Raw genomic sequence first — 20503 nt, 5'->3', positions numbered from 1 at the left:
TAAGAGATAGATATAGATATCTATATAAATAGATATCTATATAAATAGATAGATATAAATAGATAGAGATAGATATATACTGTACATTGATATAGAGATATAAATAAATAGATAGATAGAGAGATATATAAATAGATATATATATAAATATATAGAGAAATATAAATAGAGAGATATATAGAGCTATAAATAAAGAGAGATAGATATAGATGCAATAGATAGATAGAGATAGCAATACAGAGAGAGAGAGAGAGAGTCATGCTTAGAGTGAGTAGTGAGCATGGATTAAAGTAAGGATGAAACTCGAAATTGATAACATTTAAATAGATTTGTCACAAAATGTTTAATAACATTGAGATTACAACTTTAATGTATGGTTGTGAAGTCACGTTGGGAATTGTCTCTGATGTTGAGCATCTGTGGCTATAGCACTGCATGTTTATATCTGGGTCTTTAAAAAACAGCTCGATCCATTTCAGTCGATCTGTAAATCAACGTTCAGGGACATTTGCTCGCAAGTGATCTAAGTGCAGCAAATTTAGGTCAGATGAAATGCAGTGGGCTGTCCTCAAAGACACTTCCACATTATCAAACAGCCTTCCGATGTCATTTTCAACATGACGTTGTTTTCTACCAAATGAATGGTCATTATTCAGTGGAAATGTTTCTAGGAGGATAGCTCCAGTATGGACGTCATCCAAAACAAAATCATGTAATGGGTATCAGTTGTGTAAAGTACTTAAGTAAAAAATACTTTAAAGTACTACTTAACTATTTTGGGGGGGTATCTGTATTTTACTTTACTATTTTACTTTTACTTCACTTACATTCCCTAAATAGAATAATGTACTTTTTACTCCATACATGTTTCCTGACACCCAAAAGTGCTCATTACTTTATGACAGGAAAATTGTCCAATTCACTCACTTATCAAGAGAACATCCCTGGTCATCCCTACTGCCTCTGATCTGGCAGACTCACTAAACAGAGAACATCCCTGGTCATCCCTACTGCCTCTGATCTGGAGGACTCCCTAACAGAGAACATCCCTGGTCATCCCTACTGCCTCTGATCTGGCAGACTCACTAAACAGAGAACATCCCTGGTCATCCCTACTGCCTCTGATCTGGCAGACTCACTAAACAGAGAACATCCCTGGTCATCCCTACTGCCTCTGATCTGGCAGACTCACTAAACAGAGAACATCCCTGGTCATCCCTACTGCCTCTGATCTGGAGGACTCACTAAACAGAGAACATCCCTGGTCATCCCTACTGCCTCTGATCTGGCAGACTCACTAAACAGAGAACATCCCTGGTCATCCCTACTGCCTCTGATCTGGAGGACTCCCTAAACAGAGAACATCCCTGGTCATCCCTACTGCCTCTGATCTGGCAGACTCACTAAACACAAATGCTTCATTTGTAAATTATGTCTGAGTGTTGGAGTGTGCCCCTGGCTATCCGTCAATTTAAAGAAAATTTTGCCAATTGGTTTGCTTAATATAAGATATTTGAAATTATGTATAATTTTACTTTTGATACTTCAGTACATTTTAGCAATTCCATGTACTTGTGATACTTTAAGTATTTTTTTAAACCAAATACTTTTAGACTTTTACTCAAGTAGTATTTTACTGGGTGACTTGCTTTTACTTGAGTCATTTTCTATTAATGTATTTTTACTTTTACTCAAGTATGACAATTTAGTACTTTTTCCACCACTGATGGGTGATGGATAATAAAATGATGGACAGACTACAGTGATTATTGTAATCAAGATGTTGCCAGTTCTTATTATGGCCTGGGATCCTCTTCAGCAGCCACACAAGCATGATCCAGGAGCAATCACTGCTCTGTGGGAAAACAAAGAAGAGTTGTGGTGCAGTGAAGGACCTCTACCCTGCTCACTGCTCTTATTGGGGCCTGGCAGGCAGGGCTAGCTCCACCCTGCTCACTGCTCTTATTGGGGCCTGGCAGGGAGGGCTAGCTCCACCCTGCTCACTGCTCTTATTGGGGCCTGGCAGGCAGGGCTAGCTCCACCCTGCTCACTGCTCTTATTGGGGCCTGGCAGGCAGGGCTAGCTCCACCCTGCTCACTGCTCTTATTGGGGCCTGGCAGGCAGGGCTAGCTCCACCCTGCTCACTGCTCTTATCGAGAACTGGCAGGGAGGGCTAGCTCCACCCTGCTCACTGCTCTTATTGGGGCCTGGCAGGGAGGGCTAGCTCCACCCTGCTCACTGCTCTTATCGAGGCCTGGCAGGCAGGGCTAGCTCCACCCTGCTCACTGCTCTTATTGGGGCCTGGCAGGGAGGGCTAGTTCCACCCTGCTCACTGCTCTTATAGGGGCCTGGCAGGGAGGGCTAGTTCCACCCTGCTCACTGCTCTTATTGGGGCCTGGCAGGGAGGGCTAGCTCCACCCTGCTCACTGCTCTTATTGGGGCCTGGCAGTGAGGGCTAGTTCCACCCTGCTCACTGCTCTTATTGGGGCCTGGCAGTGAGGGCTAGTTCCACCCTGCTCACTGCTCTTATTGGGGCCTGGCAGGGAGGGCTAGTTCCACCCTGCTCACTGCTCTTATTGGGGCCTGGCAGGCAGGGCTAGTTCCACCCTGCTCACTGCTCTTATTGGGGCCTGGCAGTGAGGGCTAGTTCCACCCTGCTCACTGCTCTTATTGGGGCCTGGCAGTGAGGGCTAGTTCCACCCTGCTCACTGCTCTTTAAAAAAAAAATGATTTCACCTTTATTTAACCAGGTAGGTCAGTTGAGAACAAGTTCTCATTTACAACTGCGACCTGGTCAAGATAAAGCAAAGCAGTGCGACAAAAACATCAACACAGAGTTACACATGGGATAAAAAAGCATACAGTCAATAACACAATAGAAAAAGTCTATATACTGTGTGTGCAAATGAAGTAAAGAGGTAAGGCAATAAATATGCCAATAATGGCGAAGTAATTACAATTTAGCAATTTACACTGGAGTTATATATGTGCAGATGAGGATATGCAAGTAGAAATACTGGTGTACAAAAGAGCAGAAAAATAAAAAAAACTAATATGGGGATGAGGTAGGTAGTTGGTTGGATGGATGGGCTATTTACAGATGGGCTGTGTACAGCCGCAGCGATCGGTAAACTGCTCTAACAGTTGATGCTTAAAGTTAGTGAGGGAGATATAAGTCTCTAACTAACTGATTTTTGCAATTCGTTCCAGTCATTGGCAGCAGAGAACTGGAAGGAAAGGCGGCCAAAGGAGGTATTGGCTTTGGGGATGGCCAGTGAAATATACCTGCTGGAGCACGTGCTATGGGTGGGTATTGCTATGGTGACCAGTGAGCTGAGATAAGGCGGAGCTGTACCTAGCAAAGACTTATAGATGACCTGGAGCCAGTGGGTTTGGCAACAAATATGTAGCGAGGACCAGACGAGAGAATACAGGTCGCAATGCTGGGTAGGATATAGGGCTTTGGTGAAAAAACGGATGGCACTGTGATAGACTGCATCCAATTTGCTGAGTAGAGTGTTGGAGGCTATTTTCTAAATGACATGACCAAAGTCAAGGATCGGTAGGATAGTCCGTTTTAACGAGGGTATGTTTGGCAGCATGAGTGAAAGAGGCTTTGTTACGAAATAGGAGGCCAATTCTGGATTTAACTTAGGACACCTAGGTATTAATATTTGTCCACATATTCTAAGTCAGATCCATCCAGAGTAGTGATGCTAGTCGGGCGGGTGGGTGCGGGCAGCAATCGGTTGAAAAACATGCATTTCGTTTTACTAGCATTTAAGAGCAGTTGGAGGCCACTGAAAGAGCGTTGTATGGCGTTGAAGCTCATTTGGATGTTTGTTAACACAGTGTCCAAAGAAGGGCCAGATGTATACAGAATGGTGTCATCTGTGTAGAGGTGGATCAAAGAATGAACCACAGCAAGAGCGACATCATTGGTACAGTGGGGCAAAAAAGTATTTAGTCAGCCACCAATTGTGCAAGTTCTCCCACTTAAAAAGATGAGAGAGGCCTGTAATTTTCATCATAGGTACACTTCAACTATGACAGACAAAATGAGAGAAAAAAATCCAGAAAATCACATTGTAGGATTTTTAATGATTTTATTTGCAAATTATGGTGGAAAATAAGTATTTGGTCAATAACAAATGTTTTCTCAATACTTTGTTATATACCCTTTGTTGGCAATGAGAGAGGTCAAACGTTTTCTGTAAGTTTTCACGAGGTTTTCACACACTGTTGCTGGTATTTTGGCCCATTCCTCCATGCAGATCTCCTCTAGAGCAGTGATGTTTTGGGGCTGTTGCTGGGCAACACAGACTTTCAACTCCCTCCAAAGATTTTCTATGGGGTTGAGATCTGGAGACTGGCTAGGCCACTCCAGGACCTTGAAATGCTTCTTACGAAGCCACTTCTTTGTTGCCCGGGCGGTGTGTTTGGGATCATTGTCATGCTGAAAGACCCAGCCACGTTTCATCTTCAATGCCCTTGCTGATGGAAGGAGGTTTTCACTCAAAATCTCACGATACATGGCCCCATTCATTCTTTCCTTTACACGTATCAGTCGTCCTGGTCCCTTTGCAGAAAAACAGCCCCAAAGCATGATGTTTCCACCCCCATGCTTCACAGTAGGTATGGTGTTCTTTGGATGCAACTCAACATTCTTTGTCCTCCAAACACGACGAGTTGAGTTTTTACCAAAAAGTTATATTTTGGTTTCATCTGACCATATGACATTCTCCCAATCTTCTTCTGGATCATCCAAATGCTCTCTAGCAAACTTCAGACGGGCCTGGACATGTGCTGGCTTAAGCAGGGGGACACGTCTGGCACTGCAGGATTTGAGTCCCTGGCGGCGTAGTGTCTTGGTAGGCTTTGTTACTTTGGTCCCAGCTCTCTGCAGGTCATTCACTAGGTCCCCCCGTGTGGTTCTGGGATTTTTGCTCACCGTTCTTGTGATCATTTTGACCCCACGGGGTGAGATCTTGCGTGGAGCCCCAGATTGAGGGAGATTATCAGTGGTCTTGTATGTCTTCCATTTCCTAATAATTGCTCCCACAGTTGATTTCTTCAAACCAAGCTGCTTACCTATTGCAGATTCAGTCTTCCCAGCCTGGTGCAGGTCTACAATTTTGTTTCTGGTGTCCTTTGACAGCTCTTTGGGCTTGTCCATAGTGGAGTTTGGAGTGTGACTGTTTGAGGTTGTGGACAGGTGTCTTTTATACCGATAACAAGTTCAAACAGGTGCCATTAATACAGGTAACGAGTGGAGGACAGAGGACCCTCTTAAAGAAAAAGTTACAGGTCTGTGTGAGCCAGAAATCTTGTTTGTTTGTAGGTGACCAAATACTTATTTTCCACCATATTTTGCAAATAAATTCATTAAAAATCCCACAATGTGATTTTCTGGATTTTTTCTCTCATTTTGTCTGTCATATTTGAAGTGTACCTATGATGAAAATTACAGGCCTCTCTGATCTTTTTAAGTGGGAGAACTTGCACAATTGGTGGCTGACTAAATACTTTTTTGCCCCACTGTATATACAGAGAAAAGAGACGGCCCGAGAGTTGAACCCCGTGGCACCCCCATAGAGACTGCCAGAGTTCCGGACAACAGGCCTTCCGATTTGACACACTAAACTCTGAGATCTGAGAAGTAGTTATTGAACCAGACGAAGCAGTCATTAGAGAAACCAAGGCTGTTGAGTCTGCCAATACGAATACAGTGATTGACAGAGTCAAAAGCCTTGGCCAGGTCGATGAAGATGGCTGTACAGTACTGTCTTTTATCGATGGTGGTTATGATATCGTTTAGGACCTTGAGCGTGGCTGAGGTGAGCCCGTGACCAGCTGGGAAACCAGATTGCATAGCGGAGAAGGTACGGTGGGATTCGAAATGGTCAGTGATCTGTTTGTTTACTTGGCCTTCGAAGACTTTAGAAAGGCAGGGCAGGATGGATGTAGGTTTGTAACAGTTTGGGTCTAGAGTGTTTCCCCATTTGAAGAGGAGGATGATTGGGGCCTGGCGGGCAGGGCAAGCTCAGCCTCGCTCACTGCTCTTTTTGGGGCCTGGCGGGCAGGGCTGTATCAGTGGAAGATGAGGCTGACACGTTCAGATCACTGGCCTCTTAATCTCCTTCTGCCTGTTGGAAGTACTCTAATCTCACACTGATGGATTAGGGGAACACGATTGACATACAGCCACATACACATACACACACAGGGCTGCCGATTGTGTTGTGAATTCTACTGTCCTCTTTTGAAGGGTCACTGCTTGAGTTAATGGACTGCTGGGGAGAGATTTATGGAGTGGATAAGTGAGGCAACCTCCCTATTTTAGCAATACATGGCTTTAGACCCCATAGTGTGCTGTACTTGCAGTCAAACATTATTTTCCACAAAATGCTGAACAGAAGTCAAGATGATAATTCCACTTCAGTTACTATTCTCAAAGTAGCATTTTTCTTATTTCTTACTTCTTCTTTTTTCATGCTCTGTCTAACAAGCATGGTAGTAGATCAGCAGAGCGGTGCAGTTTTGCAGCCAAATAATATTCTAGTACAAGGGTGTCAACCTCATTTTGCCCCATGGGCTGTATTCAGTCTTAATTAAGGTCTGTAATAATTGTTAATATTTTCTAGCCATCAACATTTACTAAAAATATTCCTCTATCCATATTTGTTTTTAATTTTGATGCTCTCTGACTGTCATTTCGGTGATTTTTAGTTAGCTGGACAGAGTCAATTATTTTAAGAGTGTGTACATTTACAGCAACAGTCAAGAGTTAGGACACACCTACTTATTCAATGATGTTTCTTTATTTTGACTGTTTTCTACATTGTGGAATAATAGTGAAGACATCAAAACTATCAAATAACACATATGAAATCATGTTGTAACCATAAAAGTGTTAAACAAATCAAAATATATTTTATATTTGAGATCCTTCAAAGTAGCCACCCTTTGCCTTGATGACAGATTTGCACACTCTTGGCATTCTCTCAACCAGCTTCATGAGGTAGTCACCGGGAAATGCATTTCAATTCACTATTATTCTACAATGTAGAATGTGTGTCCAAACTTTTAACTGGTACTGTAGGTCCATTATTATTAATATACAGTTTCGATTTGGTTTTAGTCATTTTAGATTGTTTGCATTTTTACCTTAAAAAACAATGATAAAATATATACAGTGGCTTGCGAAAGTATTCACCCCCTTGGCATTTTTACTATTTTGTTGCCTTACAACCTGGAATTAAAATTGATTTCTGGGGGGTTTGTATCATTTGATTTACACAACATGTCTACCACTTTGAAGATGCAAAATATTTTTCATTGTGAAAGAAGACAAAAAAATGTAAAACTTGAGCATGCATAACTATTCATCCCCCCAAAGTCAATACTTTGTAGAGGCACGTTTTGCGGCAATTACAGCTGCAAGTTTCTTGATGTATGTCTCTATAAACTTGCCCATTCTTCAAAGCAAACCTGCTCCAGCTCCTTCAAGTTGGATGGGTTCCGCTGGTGTACATCAATCTTTAAGTCATACCACAGATTCTCAACTGGATTGGTGTCTGGATTTTGACTAGGCCATTCCAAGACGTTTAAAGGTTTCCCCTTATATCACTCGAGTGTTGCTTTAGCAGTATGCTTAGGGTCATTGTCCTGCTGGAAGGTGAACCTCTGTCCCAGTCTCAAATCTCTGAAAGACTGAAACAGGTTTCCCTCAAGAATTTCCCTGTATTTAGCGCCATCCATCATTCTTTCAATTCTGACCAGTTTCCCCGTGCCTGCAGATGAAAAACATGGATGGATTGTGTTCTCAGGGTATTGGGTTTGCGCCAGACATAGCGTTTTCCTTGATGGCCAAAAATATACATTTTAGTCTCATCTGACCAGAGTGCCTTCTTCCATATGTTTGAGGAGTCTCCCACAAACACCAAACGTGTTTGCTCATTTTTTTCTTTTAGCAATGATTTTGTACTTGGCCCCTCTTCCTTAAAGCCCAGCTCTTTGGAGTGCACGGCTTAAAGTGGTGCTATGGACAGATAATCCAATGTCAGCGTTGGAGCTTTTCAGCTCCTTCTGGGTTCTTTGGTCTCTTTGTTGCCTCTCTGATTAATGCCAACCTTGCCTGGTCTGTGAGTTTTGGTGGGCGGTCCTATCTTAGCAGGTTTGTTGGGGTGGCATATTCACCATATTTAATGGGGCTCCGTGGGATATTCAAAGTTTCTGATATATTTTTATAACCCAACCCTGATCTGTACTTCTCCGCAACTTCGTCCCTGACCTGTTTGGAGAGCTCCTTGGTCTTCATGGTGCCGCTTGATTGGTGGTGGCCCTTGCTTGGTGGTGTTGCAGACTCTGGGGCCTTTCAGAACAGGTGTATATATACTGAGATCATGTGACAGATCATGTGACACTTAGATTGCACACAGGTGGACTTTATTTAACTAATTATGTGACTTCTGAAGGTAATTGGTTGCACCAGATCTTATTTAGGGGCTTTATAGCAAAGGGGGTGAATACATGTGCATACACCACTTTTCCGTAATGCAACAAAATTGGAAAAACGCCAAGGGGGTGAATACTTTTGCAAGGCACTGGATATACATACACACAGTGTGTGTGTGTGTGTGTGTGTGTGTGTGTGTGTGTGTGTGTGTGTGTGTGTGTATGTATGTATGTATGTATGTATGTACTTATTTTCCACCATAATTTGCAAATAAATTAATTAATAATCCTACAATGTGATTTTCTGGATTTGTTTTCCTAATTTTGTCTGTCATAGTTGCAGTGTACCTATGTTGAAAATTACAGGCCTCTCTCATCTTTTTAAGTGGGAGAACTTGCACAATTGGTGGCTGACTAAATACTTTTTTGCCCGACTATATGATTTTTTACGTTTGACACCCCTGCTCTATCAGATGATGCTGGTCCTAAAAGTCTATATATTATACCCAATTATGAACTAATGTACTCTCTATTTTACTCTTACAGATATCTGCAATGGCCCGTTGGTATCCATGCTGCCCCGGGGCTCTTTTGTGAGCTCCTCTCAGTCCTCTGTCAGTTATGCTCCACACTTCTCCAAGATCAACAGAAGAGATGGTGAGTTACAATGGAAAGTTATATTTTTTTTATTTCATGAAACAGTCTTAACCCTGAATGCGCTATCCTTCAAAAATATTAGGACTTTGTTCAGTAACTACTGACCGATAAAACAAATACTTCTGTGTTAATATTGAGGAATACAAATGCTCTCTCTTGTATACATACCTAAAAATATTGAATAAATAATGCACTTTGTGAAATAAGCACCAGAGGTAGATAGATCTATGTACCCTGAAAACAAGAATATGGAAAAGATAACTACAACATTTAAAAACAAATATATATATATATATATATATATATATATATATATATATATATATATGAACCTTTCAGTCAATATATCTATACCAGGTCGAGAGTCTCCTCTTTCAGATGCAGTTGGAACTGATAGCCCATATCGCTCCATAGTTAGAGCTAAAAGTCAGATGGCACTATTTTTAAACATCAAATGTTACTATGAATATGTAATGATATATGTAACTATGAATATGTAATATGTAAAAAAAAATATATATGCTTATTTTGGCGAATTAAAACCATTTACTAAAAGGTTACAAAAAGGTAAATCAACTAAAAAGTGTTACTGATTTCAGAGCCGCCGGGTAGTTTTGTTGGCTGTAATACTAGGAGATCATATTCAAAAGATCTTCCACCAGGATTAGTTAATTATAATGTTATTATTGAATTAAGATGGAGATAAACTATCTCCACCTCATGGGCATCTTAAAAAGAGAGTTTTTCAGATAAATCCGTGATGCGGTCCTGTTTGCACGTCAGTACCGTTTAGACCATTTAAAACATGTTGCTCTTAGCCCCTAACAACAAGGGTCACAGGTCAGTAAATTCATCTACATAGAATTCTACTTTCTGTAACTAGATAATGATTTTCAATGACTTGGAGTGTGACCGACTCCAGGTTATTTGGACCTCGGCTACAGTACGTGTGTCTATAACAACCAGAATGATCCTGCTCCGTAAACGATGCTTCCTCAGTGGCTCAGAACTTGGTTTGATATGCTGCACTCATCTGCTCCCATGGTGGTGTGTCCCAGCCCAAAGCAGCTGAGTAATGAACCTTCCTGCCAGAGCTGACCTGTTTCTTCCGCTTGATAGCTGGGTGGCTTGTGGGGTCTGACTCTACTAATTGTACACAGCACTGCCATATCACACTTTCACATTAGTGTTTGGAAGTAGCTTATGTTTTTTTTATTCACCAGTGTATGAAGTGCACTGATGCATCTGAAATGTTATTTAAGCCAAATGTTGTGTTTTCACAATCCATATCTCTCCAGATAGAGGGGGTTAGTTCATACGGCATGAGGGAGGGGGTTAGTTCATACAGCATGATGGAGGGGGTTAGTTCATACAGCATGACGGAGGGGGTTAGTTCATACAGCATGATGGAGGGGGTTAGTTCATACAGCATGATGGAGGGGTTAGTTCATACAGCATGATGGAGGGGGTTAGTTCATACAGCATGATGGAGGGGATTAGTTCACACAGCGTGATGGAGGGGGTTAGTTCACACAGCGTGATGGAGGGGGTTAGTTCATACAGCATGATGGAGGGGTTAGTTCATACAGCGTGATGGAGGGGATTAGTTCACACAGCGTGATGGAGGGGGTTAGTTCACACAGCGTGATGGAGGGGGTTAGTTCATACAGCATGATAATGGGGGTTAGTTCATACAGCATGATGGAGGGGTTAGTTCACACAGCATGATGGAGGGGGTTAGTTCATACAGCGTGATGGAGGGGTTAGTTCATACAGCGTGATGGAGGGGTTAGTTCATACAGCGTGATGGAGGGGTTAGTTCATACAGCGTGATGGAGGGGTTAGTTCATGCAGCATGATAATGGGGGTTAGTTCACACAGCATGATGGAGGGGGTTAGTTCATAGAGCATGATGGAGGGGTTAGTTCATAGAGCATGATGGAGGGGGTTAGTTCACACAGCGTGATGGAGGGGTTAGTTCATACAGCGTGATGGAGGGGTTAGTTCATACAGCGTGATGGAGGGGTTAGTTCATGCAGCATGATAATGGGGGTTAGTTCACACAGCATGATGGAGGGGGTTAGTTCACACAGCATGACGGAGGGGGTTTGTTCATGCAGCATGATGGAGGGGGTTAGTTCATACAGCATCATGGAGGGGGTTAGTTCACACAGCGTGATGGAGGGGGTTAGTTCACACAGCATGATGGAGGGGGTTAGTTCACACAGCATGATGGAGGGGGTTAGTTCATACAGCATGATGGAGGGGGTTAGTTCATAGAGCATGATGGAGGGGGTTAGTTCATACAGCATGATGGAGGGGTTAGTTCACACAGCATGATGGAGGGGGTTAGTTCATACAGCATGATGGAGGGGTTAGTTCATACAGCATGATGGAGGGGTTAGTTCATACAGCATGATAGAGGGGGTTAGTTCATACAGCATGATGGAGGGGGTTAGTTCATACAGCGTGATGGAGGGGTTAGTTCATACAGCGTGATGTAGGGGTTAGTTCATGCAGCATGATAATGGGGGTTAGTTCATACAGCATGATGGAGGGGTTAGTTCATACAGCATGATGGAGGGGATTAGTTCATACAGCATGATGGAGGGGGTTAGTTCACACAGCATGATGGAGGGGTTAGTTCATACAGCGTGATGGAGGGGTTAGTTCACACAGCATGATGGAGGGGTTAGTTCATACAGCATGATGGAGGGGTTAGTTCATACAGCATGATGGAGGGGGTTAGTTCATACAGCATGATGGAGGGGTTAGTTCACGCAGCATGATGGAGGGGGTTAGGTCACACAGCATGATGGAGGGGGTTAGTTCACACAGCATGATGGAGGGGTTAGTTCATACAGCGTGATGGAGGGGGTTAGTTCATACAGCATGATGGAGGGGGCTGGTTCATACAGCATGATGGAGGGGGTTAGGTCACACAGCATGATGGAGGGGGTTAGTTCATACAGCGTGATGGAGGGGGTTAGTTCATACAGCATGATGGAGGGGGTTAGTTCACACAGCATGATGGAGGGGGTTAGTTCATATTGCAAAACAATCACTTAACACGCTATACAGAGGATCCTAGCGTACACATGATAATAATTTAGCAGCAATTACATTGCAGGTAGGCGAGGCCCACAGGGTAAAGGTTATCTTGACTCAAGACAGAACAATTCGATCCAAACTGTGCATTGACTGAATTCTAAAAGGAATGTTTATCTCTCCGGTCTCCCGAGGAGCGGGAGGCTGGTCTCCCCAGGTGACAGATAGACATCCTTGGCTGCAGCTGGACCTCAGAGACAGGATAGAGGTGACGGCCATCGCCACACAGGGGCGCTACGGAGGCTCAGACTGGGTCAGCGGCTACCTGCTCCTGTTCAGTGACACAGGCCGAGCCTGGAAGCAGTACCGACAGGAGGACGGGGTGGGGGTGAGTTGCATCATACTGTAGATTTACTGTTACTTGCGAGGGGGTCGATCAGCATTAATATGGCATATTGATTGTGGCTTCAATCAATGTAATTGTCTCCATCATTTCCCAGATTTTTTTGTAAAGAGAGCGAGAGAGAGAGATATTACAGGAGTCATTATAACTCGTTTTTCAACCACACCACACATTTCTTGTTATCAAACCATAGTTTTGGAAAGTCGGTTAGGACATCTACTTTGTGCATGACACAAGTAAATGTACAATGACCCAAAGCATACTTCCAAAGTTGTGGCAAAATGGCTTAAGGACAATAAGGTCAAGGTATTGGAGTGGTCATCACAAAGCCCTGACCTCAATCCCATAGAAAATTTGTGGGCAGAACTGAAAAAACGTGTGTGAGCAAGGTGGCCTACAAACCTGACTCAGTTACACCAACTCTGTCAGGAGGAATGGGCCAAAATTCACACACTTATTGAGGGAAGCTTGTGCAAAGCTACCCGAAACGTTTGACCAAAGTGAAACAATTTTAAAGGCAATGCTACCAAATACTAATTGAGTGTATGTAAACTTCTGACCCACTGGGAATGTGATGAAAGAAATAAAAGCTGAAATAAATCATTCTCTCTTCTATTATTCTGACATTTCACATTATTAATATAACGTAGTGATCCTAACTGACCTAAGACAGGGAATTTGTACTAGGCTTAAATGTCAGGAATTGTGAAAAACAGTTTAAATGTATTTGGCTAAGGTGTATGTAAACTTCTGACTTCAACTGTATATTTTTATTTTTTTAACCTTTTATTTAACCAGGCAAGTCAGTTAAGAACAAATTCTTATTTTCAATGACAGCCTGGGAACAGTGGGTTAACTGCCTGTTCAGGGGCAGAACGACAGATTTGTACCTTGTCAGCTCGGGGGTTTGAACTTGCGACCTTCCGGTTACTAGTCCAACGCTCTAACCACTAGGCTACCCTGTGACTAACAAATGTAATAATGTGTCCCTGAACAAAGGTGGGGTCAAAATCAAAAGTAACCGTCAGTATCTGGGGTGGCCACCTACTGCATTAAGTACTGCAGTGCATCTCCTCCTCATGGACTGCACCAGATTTGCCAGTTCTTGCTGTGAGATGTTACCCTACTTTTCCACCAAGGCACCTGCAAGTTCCCGGACATTTCTGGGGGGAATGGCCCTAGCAATCACCCTCCGATCCAACAGGTCCCAGACGTGCTCAATGGGATTGAGATCCGGGCTCTTCGCTGGCCATGGCAGAACACTGACATTCCTGTCTTGCAGGAAATCACACACAGAACGAGCAGTATGGCTGGTGGCATTGTCATGCTGGAGGGTCATGTCAGGATGAGCCTGCAGGAAGGGTACCATATGAGGGAGGAGGATGTCTTCCCTGTAAAGCACAGTGTTGAGATTGCCTGCAATGACAACAAGCTCAGTCCAATGATGCTGTGACACACCGCCCCAGACCATGATGGACCCTCCACCTCCAAATCGATCCCGCTCCAGAGTATAGGCCTCGGTGTAACACTCATTCCTTCAACAATAAACGGGAATCCAACCACCCTTGGTGAGACAAAACCGCGACAATTCAGTGAAGAGCACTTTTTGCCAGTCCTGTCTGGTCCAGCGACGGTGGGTTTGTGCCCATAGGCGACGATGTTGCCGGTGATGTCTGGTGAGAACCTGCCTTTACAACAGGCCTACTAGCCCTCAGTCCAGCTTCTCTCAGCCTATTGTGGACCGTCTGAGCACTGATGGAGGGATTGTGCGTTCCTGGTGTAACTCGGGCAGATGTTGTTGCCATCCTGTACCTGTTCCTCAGGTGTGATGTTCGGATGTACCGATCCTGTGCAGGTGTTACACGTAGTCTGCCACTGCGAGCACGATCAGCTGTTCTTCCTTTCTCCCTGTAGCTCTGTCTTAGGCATCTCACAGTACGGACATTGCAATTCATTGCCCTGGCCACATCTGCAGCCCTCATGCCTCCTTGCAGCGTGCCTAAGGCACGGTCATGCAAATGAGCAGGGACCCTGGGCATATTTCTTTTGGCATTTTTCAGAGTCAGTAAAAAGGCCTCTTTAGTGTCCTAAGTTTTCACAACTGTGACTTTAATTGCCTACCATCTGTAAGCTGTTAGTGTCTTAACGACCGTTCCACAGGTGCATGTTCATTAATTGTTTATGGTTCATTGAACAAGCATGGCAAACAGTGTTTAAACCCTTTACAGTGAAGATCTGTGAAGTTATTTGGATTTTTACGAATTATCGTTGAAAGACAGGGTCCTGAATAAGGGACGTTTCTTTTTTTTGCTGAGTTTATATATTTTTTAAATATATTTTATTTTATTATTTTCCCCTAACCCTACCATCCCTCCCCTAATTGGAGTAAACTAATGGACAACAACTCTTAGACTTCTACTTCCAGCTTATACATATTATATGTATATTACAAAGAGAGTATATTTTACAATAGTTACCTTTTTTTTGTTTTTAGTCCCATCCTTCAGCTCCATTCAACCTTATCTATCACTGAACACCATCCACTGTACACTTGTTTTCACTGCTGTGCTATTTCCTGAGGTAATGCCTTGGCTATAGCTCAATGGGTAATACAAGCGCACAGCATAGCCGGGTTTCAACCCAGTCGGTCACATTAACTTTAAATGAATCAGTGGCACAGCGGTCTAAGGCACCGCATCTCAGTGCTAGAGGAGACACTACAGACCCTGGTTCAATTTCAGGCTGTATCCCAACCGGCCGTGATTGGGAGTCCCATAGGGCGGCGCACATTGGCCCAGCGTCGCCCCGGTTATGGTTTGGCCAGGGTAGGCTGTCATTGTAAATAAGATTTTTTTTCTTAACTGAATTGCGTTGTTAAATATAGGTTAAATAAATAAATAAAACTTTTTTTTTTTTTAAATCATCTACGTTCAGACTTTTCTTTTCACTTGGCACACTGGGATGAGAGAGTAGCTGCGTATTGAGCTGTAACTCAGAGTAGGTCTTTTCTTTACACTTGGCACACTGGGATGAGAGAGTAGCTGCGTATTGAGCTGTAACTCAGAGTAGGTCTTTTCTTTACACTTGGCACACTGGGATGAGAGAGTAGCTGCGTATTGAGCTGTAACTCAGAGTAGGTCTTTTCTTTACACTTGGCACACTGGGATGAGAGAGTAGCTGCGTATTGAGCTGTAACTCAGAGTAGGTCTTTTCTTTTCACTTGGCACACTGGGATGAGAGAGTAGCTGCGTATTGAGCTGTAACTCAGAGTAGGTCTTTTCTTTTCACTTGGCACACTGGGATGAGAGAGTAGCTGCGTATTGAGCTGTAACTCAGAGTAGGTCTTTTCTTTACACTTGGCACACTGGGATGAGAGAGTAGCTGCGTATTGAGCTGTAACTCAGAGTAGGTCTTTTCTTTACACTTGGCACACTGGGATGAGAGAGTAGCTGCGTATTGAGCTGTAACTCAGAGTAGGTCTTTTCTTTACACTTGGCACACTGGGATGAGAGAGTAGCTGCGTATTGAGCTGTAACTCAGAGTAGGTCTTTTCTTTTCACTTGGCACACTGGGATGAGAGAGTAGCTGCGTATTGAGCTGTAACTCAGAGTAGGTCTTTTCTTTACACTTGGCACACTGGGATGAGAGAGTAGCTGCATATTGAGCTGTAACTCAGAGTAGGTCAAAGCTGCAAGGAAATTAGACATTAATTTGGGGGCTTTGTTTTGGAGTGTTTTTTCTTAACTCTGGTGTGTTTTCCCCATTGGTTGGATGGGTTTTGAGAAGGAGAGGAGGATGTAAGGAGTCTGCAATTGAGATTCTCCCATCTGCTCCTGAATATAGGCTATTCACATGGCAGTTAGAGGGGCTATTGACCTGTTTCCTCCCGCATGTTGTTGGAAGGAAGTCTCTAGATTTTGCTTGGCTGAAGTAGAGTACCTATTGATAAATTGCAGGCCACATGACTTGCCTAGAGAGTTTTCAGATATACTTTTCGTGGCTGTTTATTTACCACCACAGACAGATGCTGGCATTAAGAATGCACTCAGTCAGCTGTATAAGGAAATGAGCAAACAGGAAACCACTCACCCAGAGGCGGCGCTCCTAGTGGCAGGAGACTTTAATGCAGGGAAACTTAAATCAGTTCTACCAAATCTATCAAAATGTTAAATGTGCAACCAGAGGGAAAAAATTCGAGATCACCTGTACTCCACACACTGAGACGCGTACAAAGCCCTCCCTCGCCCTCCATTTGGGAAATCCGACCACAATTCTATCCTCCTGATTCCTACTTACAAGCAAAAATTAAATCAGGAAGCACCAGTGACTCTGTCTATAAAAAAGTGGTCAGATGAAGCAGATGCTAAACTACAGGACTGTTTTGCTATCACAGACTGGAACATGTTCCGGGATTCTTCCAATGGTATTGAGGAGTCCACCACATCAGTCATTGACTTCATCAATAAGTGCATCGAGGTCGTCGTCTCCACAGTGACTGTACGTACATACCCCAACCAGAAGCCATGGATTACAGGCAACATTCGCACTGAGCTAAAGGGTAGAGCTGCTACTTTCAAGGTGCGGGACTCTAACCCGCAAGCAACACTGAGGCATGGATGAGAGCATCAGCTGTTCTGGACGACTGTGTGATCACTCTCTCCATAGCCAACGTGAGTAAGACTTTAAACAGGTCAACATACACAAGGCTGCGTGGCCAGACGGATTACCAGGACGTGTGCTCCGGATGTGTGCTGACCATCTGGCAGGTGTCTTCACTGACATTTTCCACATGTCCCTGATTGAGTCTGTAATACCAACACTTTTCAAGCAGACCACCATAGTCCCTGTGCCCAAGAACACTGAGGCAACCTGCCTAAATGACAACAGACGCGTAGCACTCACGTCCGTAGCCATGAAGTGCTTTGAAAGGTTGGTAATGGCTCACATCGACACCATTATCCCAGAAAACCTAGACCGACTCCAACTTGCATACCGCCCAAACAGATCCACAGATGATGCAATCTCTATTGCACTCCACACTGCCCTTTCCCACCTGGACAAAAGGAACACTTACGTGAGAATGCTATTCTTTGATTACAGCTCAGCGTTCAACACCCTCGTACCCTCAAAGCTCATCACTAAGCTAAGGATCCTGGGACTAAACACCTCCCTCTGCAACTGGATCCTGGACTTCCTGATGGGCCGCCCTCAGGTGGTGAGGGTAGGTAGCAACACATCTGCCATGCTGATCCTCAACACTGGAGCTCCACAGGGGTGCGTGCTCAGTCCCCTCCTGTACTCCCTGTTCCCTCACGACTGCATGGCCAGGCACGACTCCAACACCATCATTAAGTTTGCAGACGACACAACACTGGTAGGCCTGATCACAGACAACGTGACAGCCTATAGGGAGGAGGTCAGAGACCTGGCCGTGTGGTGCCAGAATTAGAACCTATCCCTCAACGTAGCCAAGATTAAGGAGATGATTGTGGACTACAGGAAAAGGAGGACTTCGCATGCCCCCATTCTCCTCGATGGGGCTGTAGTGGAGCAGGTTGAGAGCTTGAAGTTCCTCGGTGACCACATCAACAACAAACTAGAATGGTCCAAACACACCAACACAGTCTTGAAGACGACGAAGCCTATACCCCCTCAGGAAACGAAAAAGGTTTCGCATGGGTCCTGAGATCCTCAAAAGGTTCTACAGCTGCAACATCGAGAGCATCCTGACTGGTTGCATCACTGCCTGGTACGGCAATTGCTCGGCCTCTGACCGCAAGGCACTACAGAGGGTAGTGCGTACGGCCCAGTACAACACTGGAGCTAAGCTGCCTGCCATCCAGGACCTCTACACCAGGTGGTGTCAGAGGAAGGCCATAAAAATTGTCAAAGACCCCAGCCACCCCAGTCATAGACTGTTCTCTCTACTACCGCATGGCAAGCGGTACCGGAGTGCCAAGTCTAGGACAAAAAGGCTTCTCAACACTTTTTACCCCCAAGCCATAACTCCTGAACAGGATATCAAATGGCTACCCAGACTATTTGTATTGTGTGCCCCCCCCCAAAACCCTCTTTTTACGCTGTTGCTTCTCTCTGTTTATCATATATGCATAGTCACTTTAACCATATCTACATGAACATACTACCTCAATCAGCCTGACTAACTGGTGTCTATATGTAGCCTCGCTACTTTTATAGCCTCGCTACTTTTATAGCCTCGCTACTGTATATAGCCTGTCTTTTTACTGTTGTTTTATTTCTTTACTTACCTATTGTTCACCTGACACCTTTTTTGCACTATTGGTTAGAGCCTGTAAGTAAGCATTTCACTGTTGTATTCGGCGCACGTGACAAATAAACTTTGATTTGATTTGAAGACCAAAGCAAAAGTAATATGATGTTTGGGACAAGTCATGCTTTTTGATAATCATAGATGGATTCATATTTCTCCAAAAAATAAATTAGTCACATGACCACATGGTTTTGTTTAGGCATTTTAGTTCGCTTGACATTTGGCAATGTGAAACCAAAAGGACAAAATGAATAAAATGCAGATAATCAAGTTCTGATTTGAACTCTCAGAAAGAGGTGTGAAAACCCCCTTTTTGTCCTTAGCCTCTGGGGTGTTTGAGAGCGAGCAGAAGGTTAAACCTCTCTGTCTTTGTTCTGCTCTCATCAGAGATGCCACGCTTGGTGGGGAAAACCATTAGGAGGATTCAGACTGTAACTTGCTTTTTATCTCATTGCTTAAAATCCTTGTGAAGGAGACATTTTGTTAAGTTTGACGGTAGTGTGGGATGAAGTGTGGCTGTACTATACTCACTGACTCACTGCACATTCATCCTATTCGCCCTCTAATATGATTGTATCGCTAGTGTTTGGTTAGCACGTGTACATAATTGAGTTAACAACAAAAAATAAACTGTTCATGATGTTTTAGTGGACATATATTATTTAAAACCTGTTGTGTTCACTCCATTTATGTCAAATACAACTCAACATTCTTGCATTTTCTGCCATTCAGAATTTTTCTTAAGATGTCTCGGGGACAAATGTGTTTGCACATTAGCAATTCTCAAGAGTTTCGATCACATGGTGTATAATTTACAGTAGTTGAAGTTAATAGTGCAGACGGCATGTCCAGTCCACTATGGCAATATCTATTGAATTATTTATTATCTTCTATGTCTTTAAAAATACATTATTTACACTCAAATGTGGGATAATGTAGAAGTAATGGTGTAGTGTATGAACCATCCTTGACATGCCTTGAAATTGTTCTCAATGATTGATTGTGACTGAATTGGGATACAGTAGTGAAGTGCATTGTGTTTTTTCATCTCTGTCTTTTGTGTTAAGTAATGGGATTTCAATGTTGTACTCTAACATACTGTTAGGTTGGGCCTTGGAATATTCCCATAATTTGTCTGTATTCAGACAGAGTGCATTTGAAGAGTTTATATGCTATACAGTGCATTCTGAAAGTATTCACACCCCTTGACTTTTTCCACATTTTATATGAGATTGTGTGTCACTGGACTACACACAATACCCCATAATGTCAAAGTGGAATTATGTTTTTCGAAATGTTTACAAATTAATAAAAAATGGATAGTTGAAATGTGTTCAGTCAATAAGTATTCAACCCCTTTGTTATGGCAAGCCTACATACATTCACGAATAAAAATGAGCTTAACAGATCACATAATCATTTGCATGGTGTGTTTAACATGGTTTTTGAATGACTACCTCATCTCTGTACCCCACACATATAATTAATTGTATGTAAGGTCCCTCAGACAAGCAGTGAATTTAAAACACTTTTGGAAAAAGTCAAGGGGTCTGAATACTTTCCGAATGCACTGTATGTGCCATTTACCAGATGCTTTTCTCCAAAACGACTTAATCATGCGTGCATACGTTTTTACCCACTACCCT

General features: G+C 43.3%; 1 protein-coding gene across 1 annotated transcript in view; it reads left to right on the top strand.

The window, feature by feature from the left end:
• Positions 1-5899: 5899 nt before the first annotated feature.
• Positions 5900-20503, top strand: part of LOC115130610 (contactin-associated protein-like 5) — an 82096-nt gene continuing 67492 nt past the window's right edge. The window contains exons 1-3 of the mRNA XM_065017335.1: positions 5900-5963; positions 9004-9114; positions 12357-12550. Of these exons, the coding sequence (XP_064873407.1) occupies positions 5900-5963; positions 9004-9114; positions 12357-12550 (369 nt within the window). The remainder of the gene's footprint in view (positions 5964-9003; positions 9115-12356; positions 12551-20503) is intronic.

The sequence above is a fragment of the Oncorhynchus nerka genome, linkage group LG1 (assembly GCF_034236695.1).
Source record: "Oncorhynchus nerka isolate Pitt River linkage group LG1, Oner_Uvic_2.0, whole genome shotgun sequence".
Lineage (NCBI taxonomy): Eukaryota > Metazoa > Chordata > Actinopteri > Salmoniformes > Salmonidae > Oncorhynchus > Oncorhynchus nerka.
The sequence above is the reverse complement of the archived record's forward strand: the minus strand, read 5'-3'. Positions and strand labels throughout refer to the sequence as shown.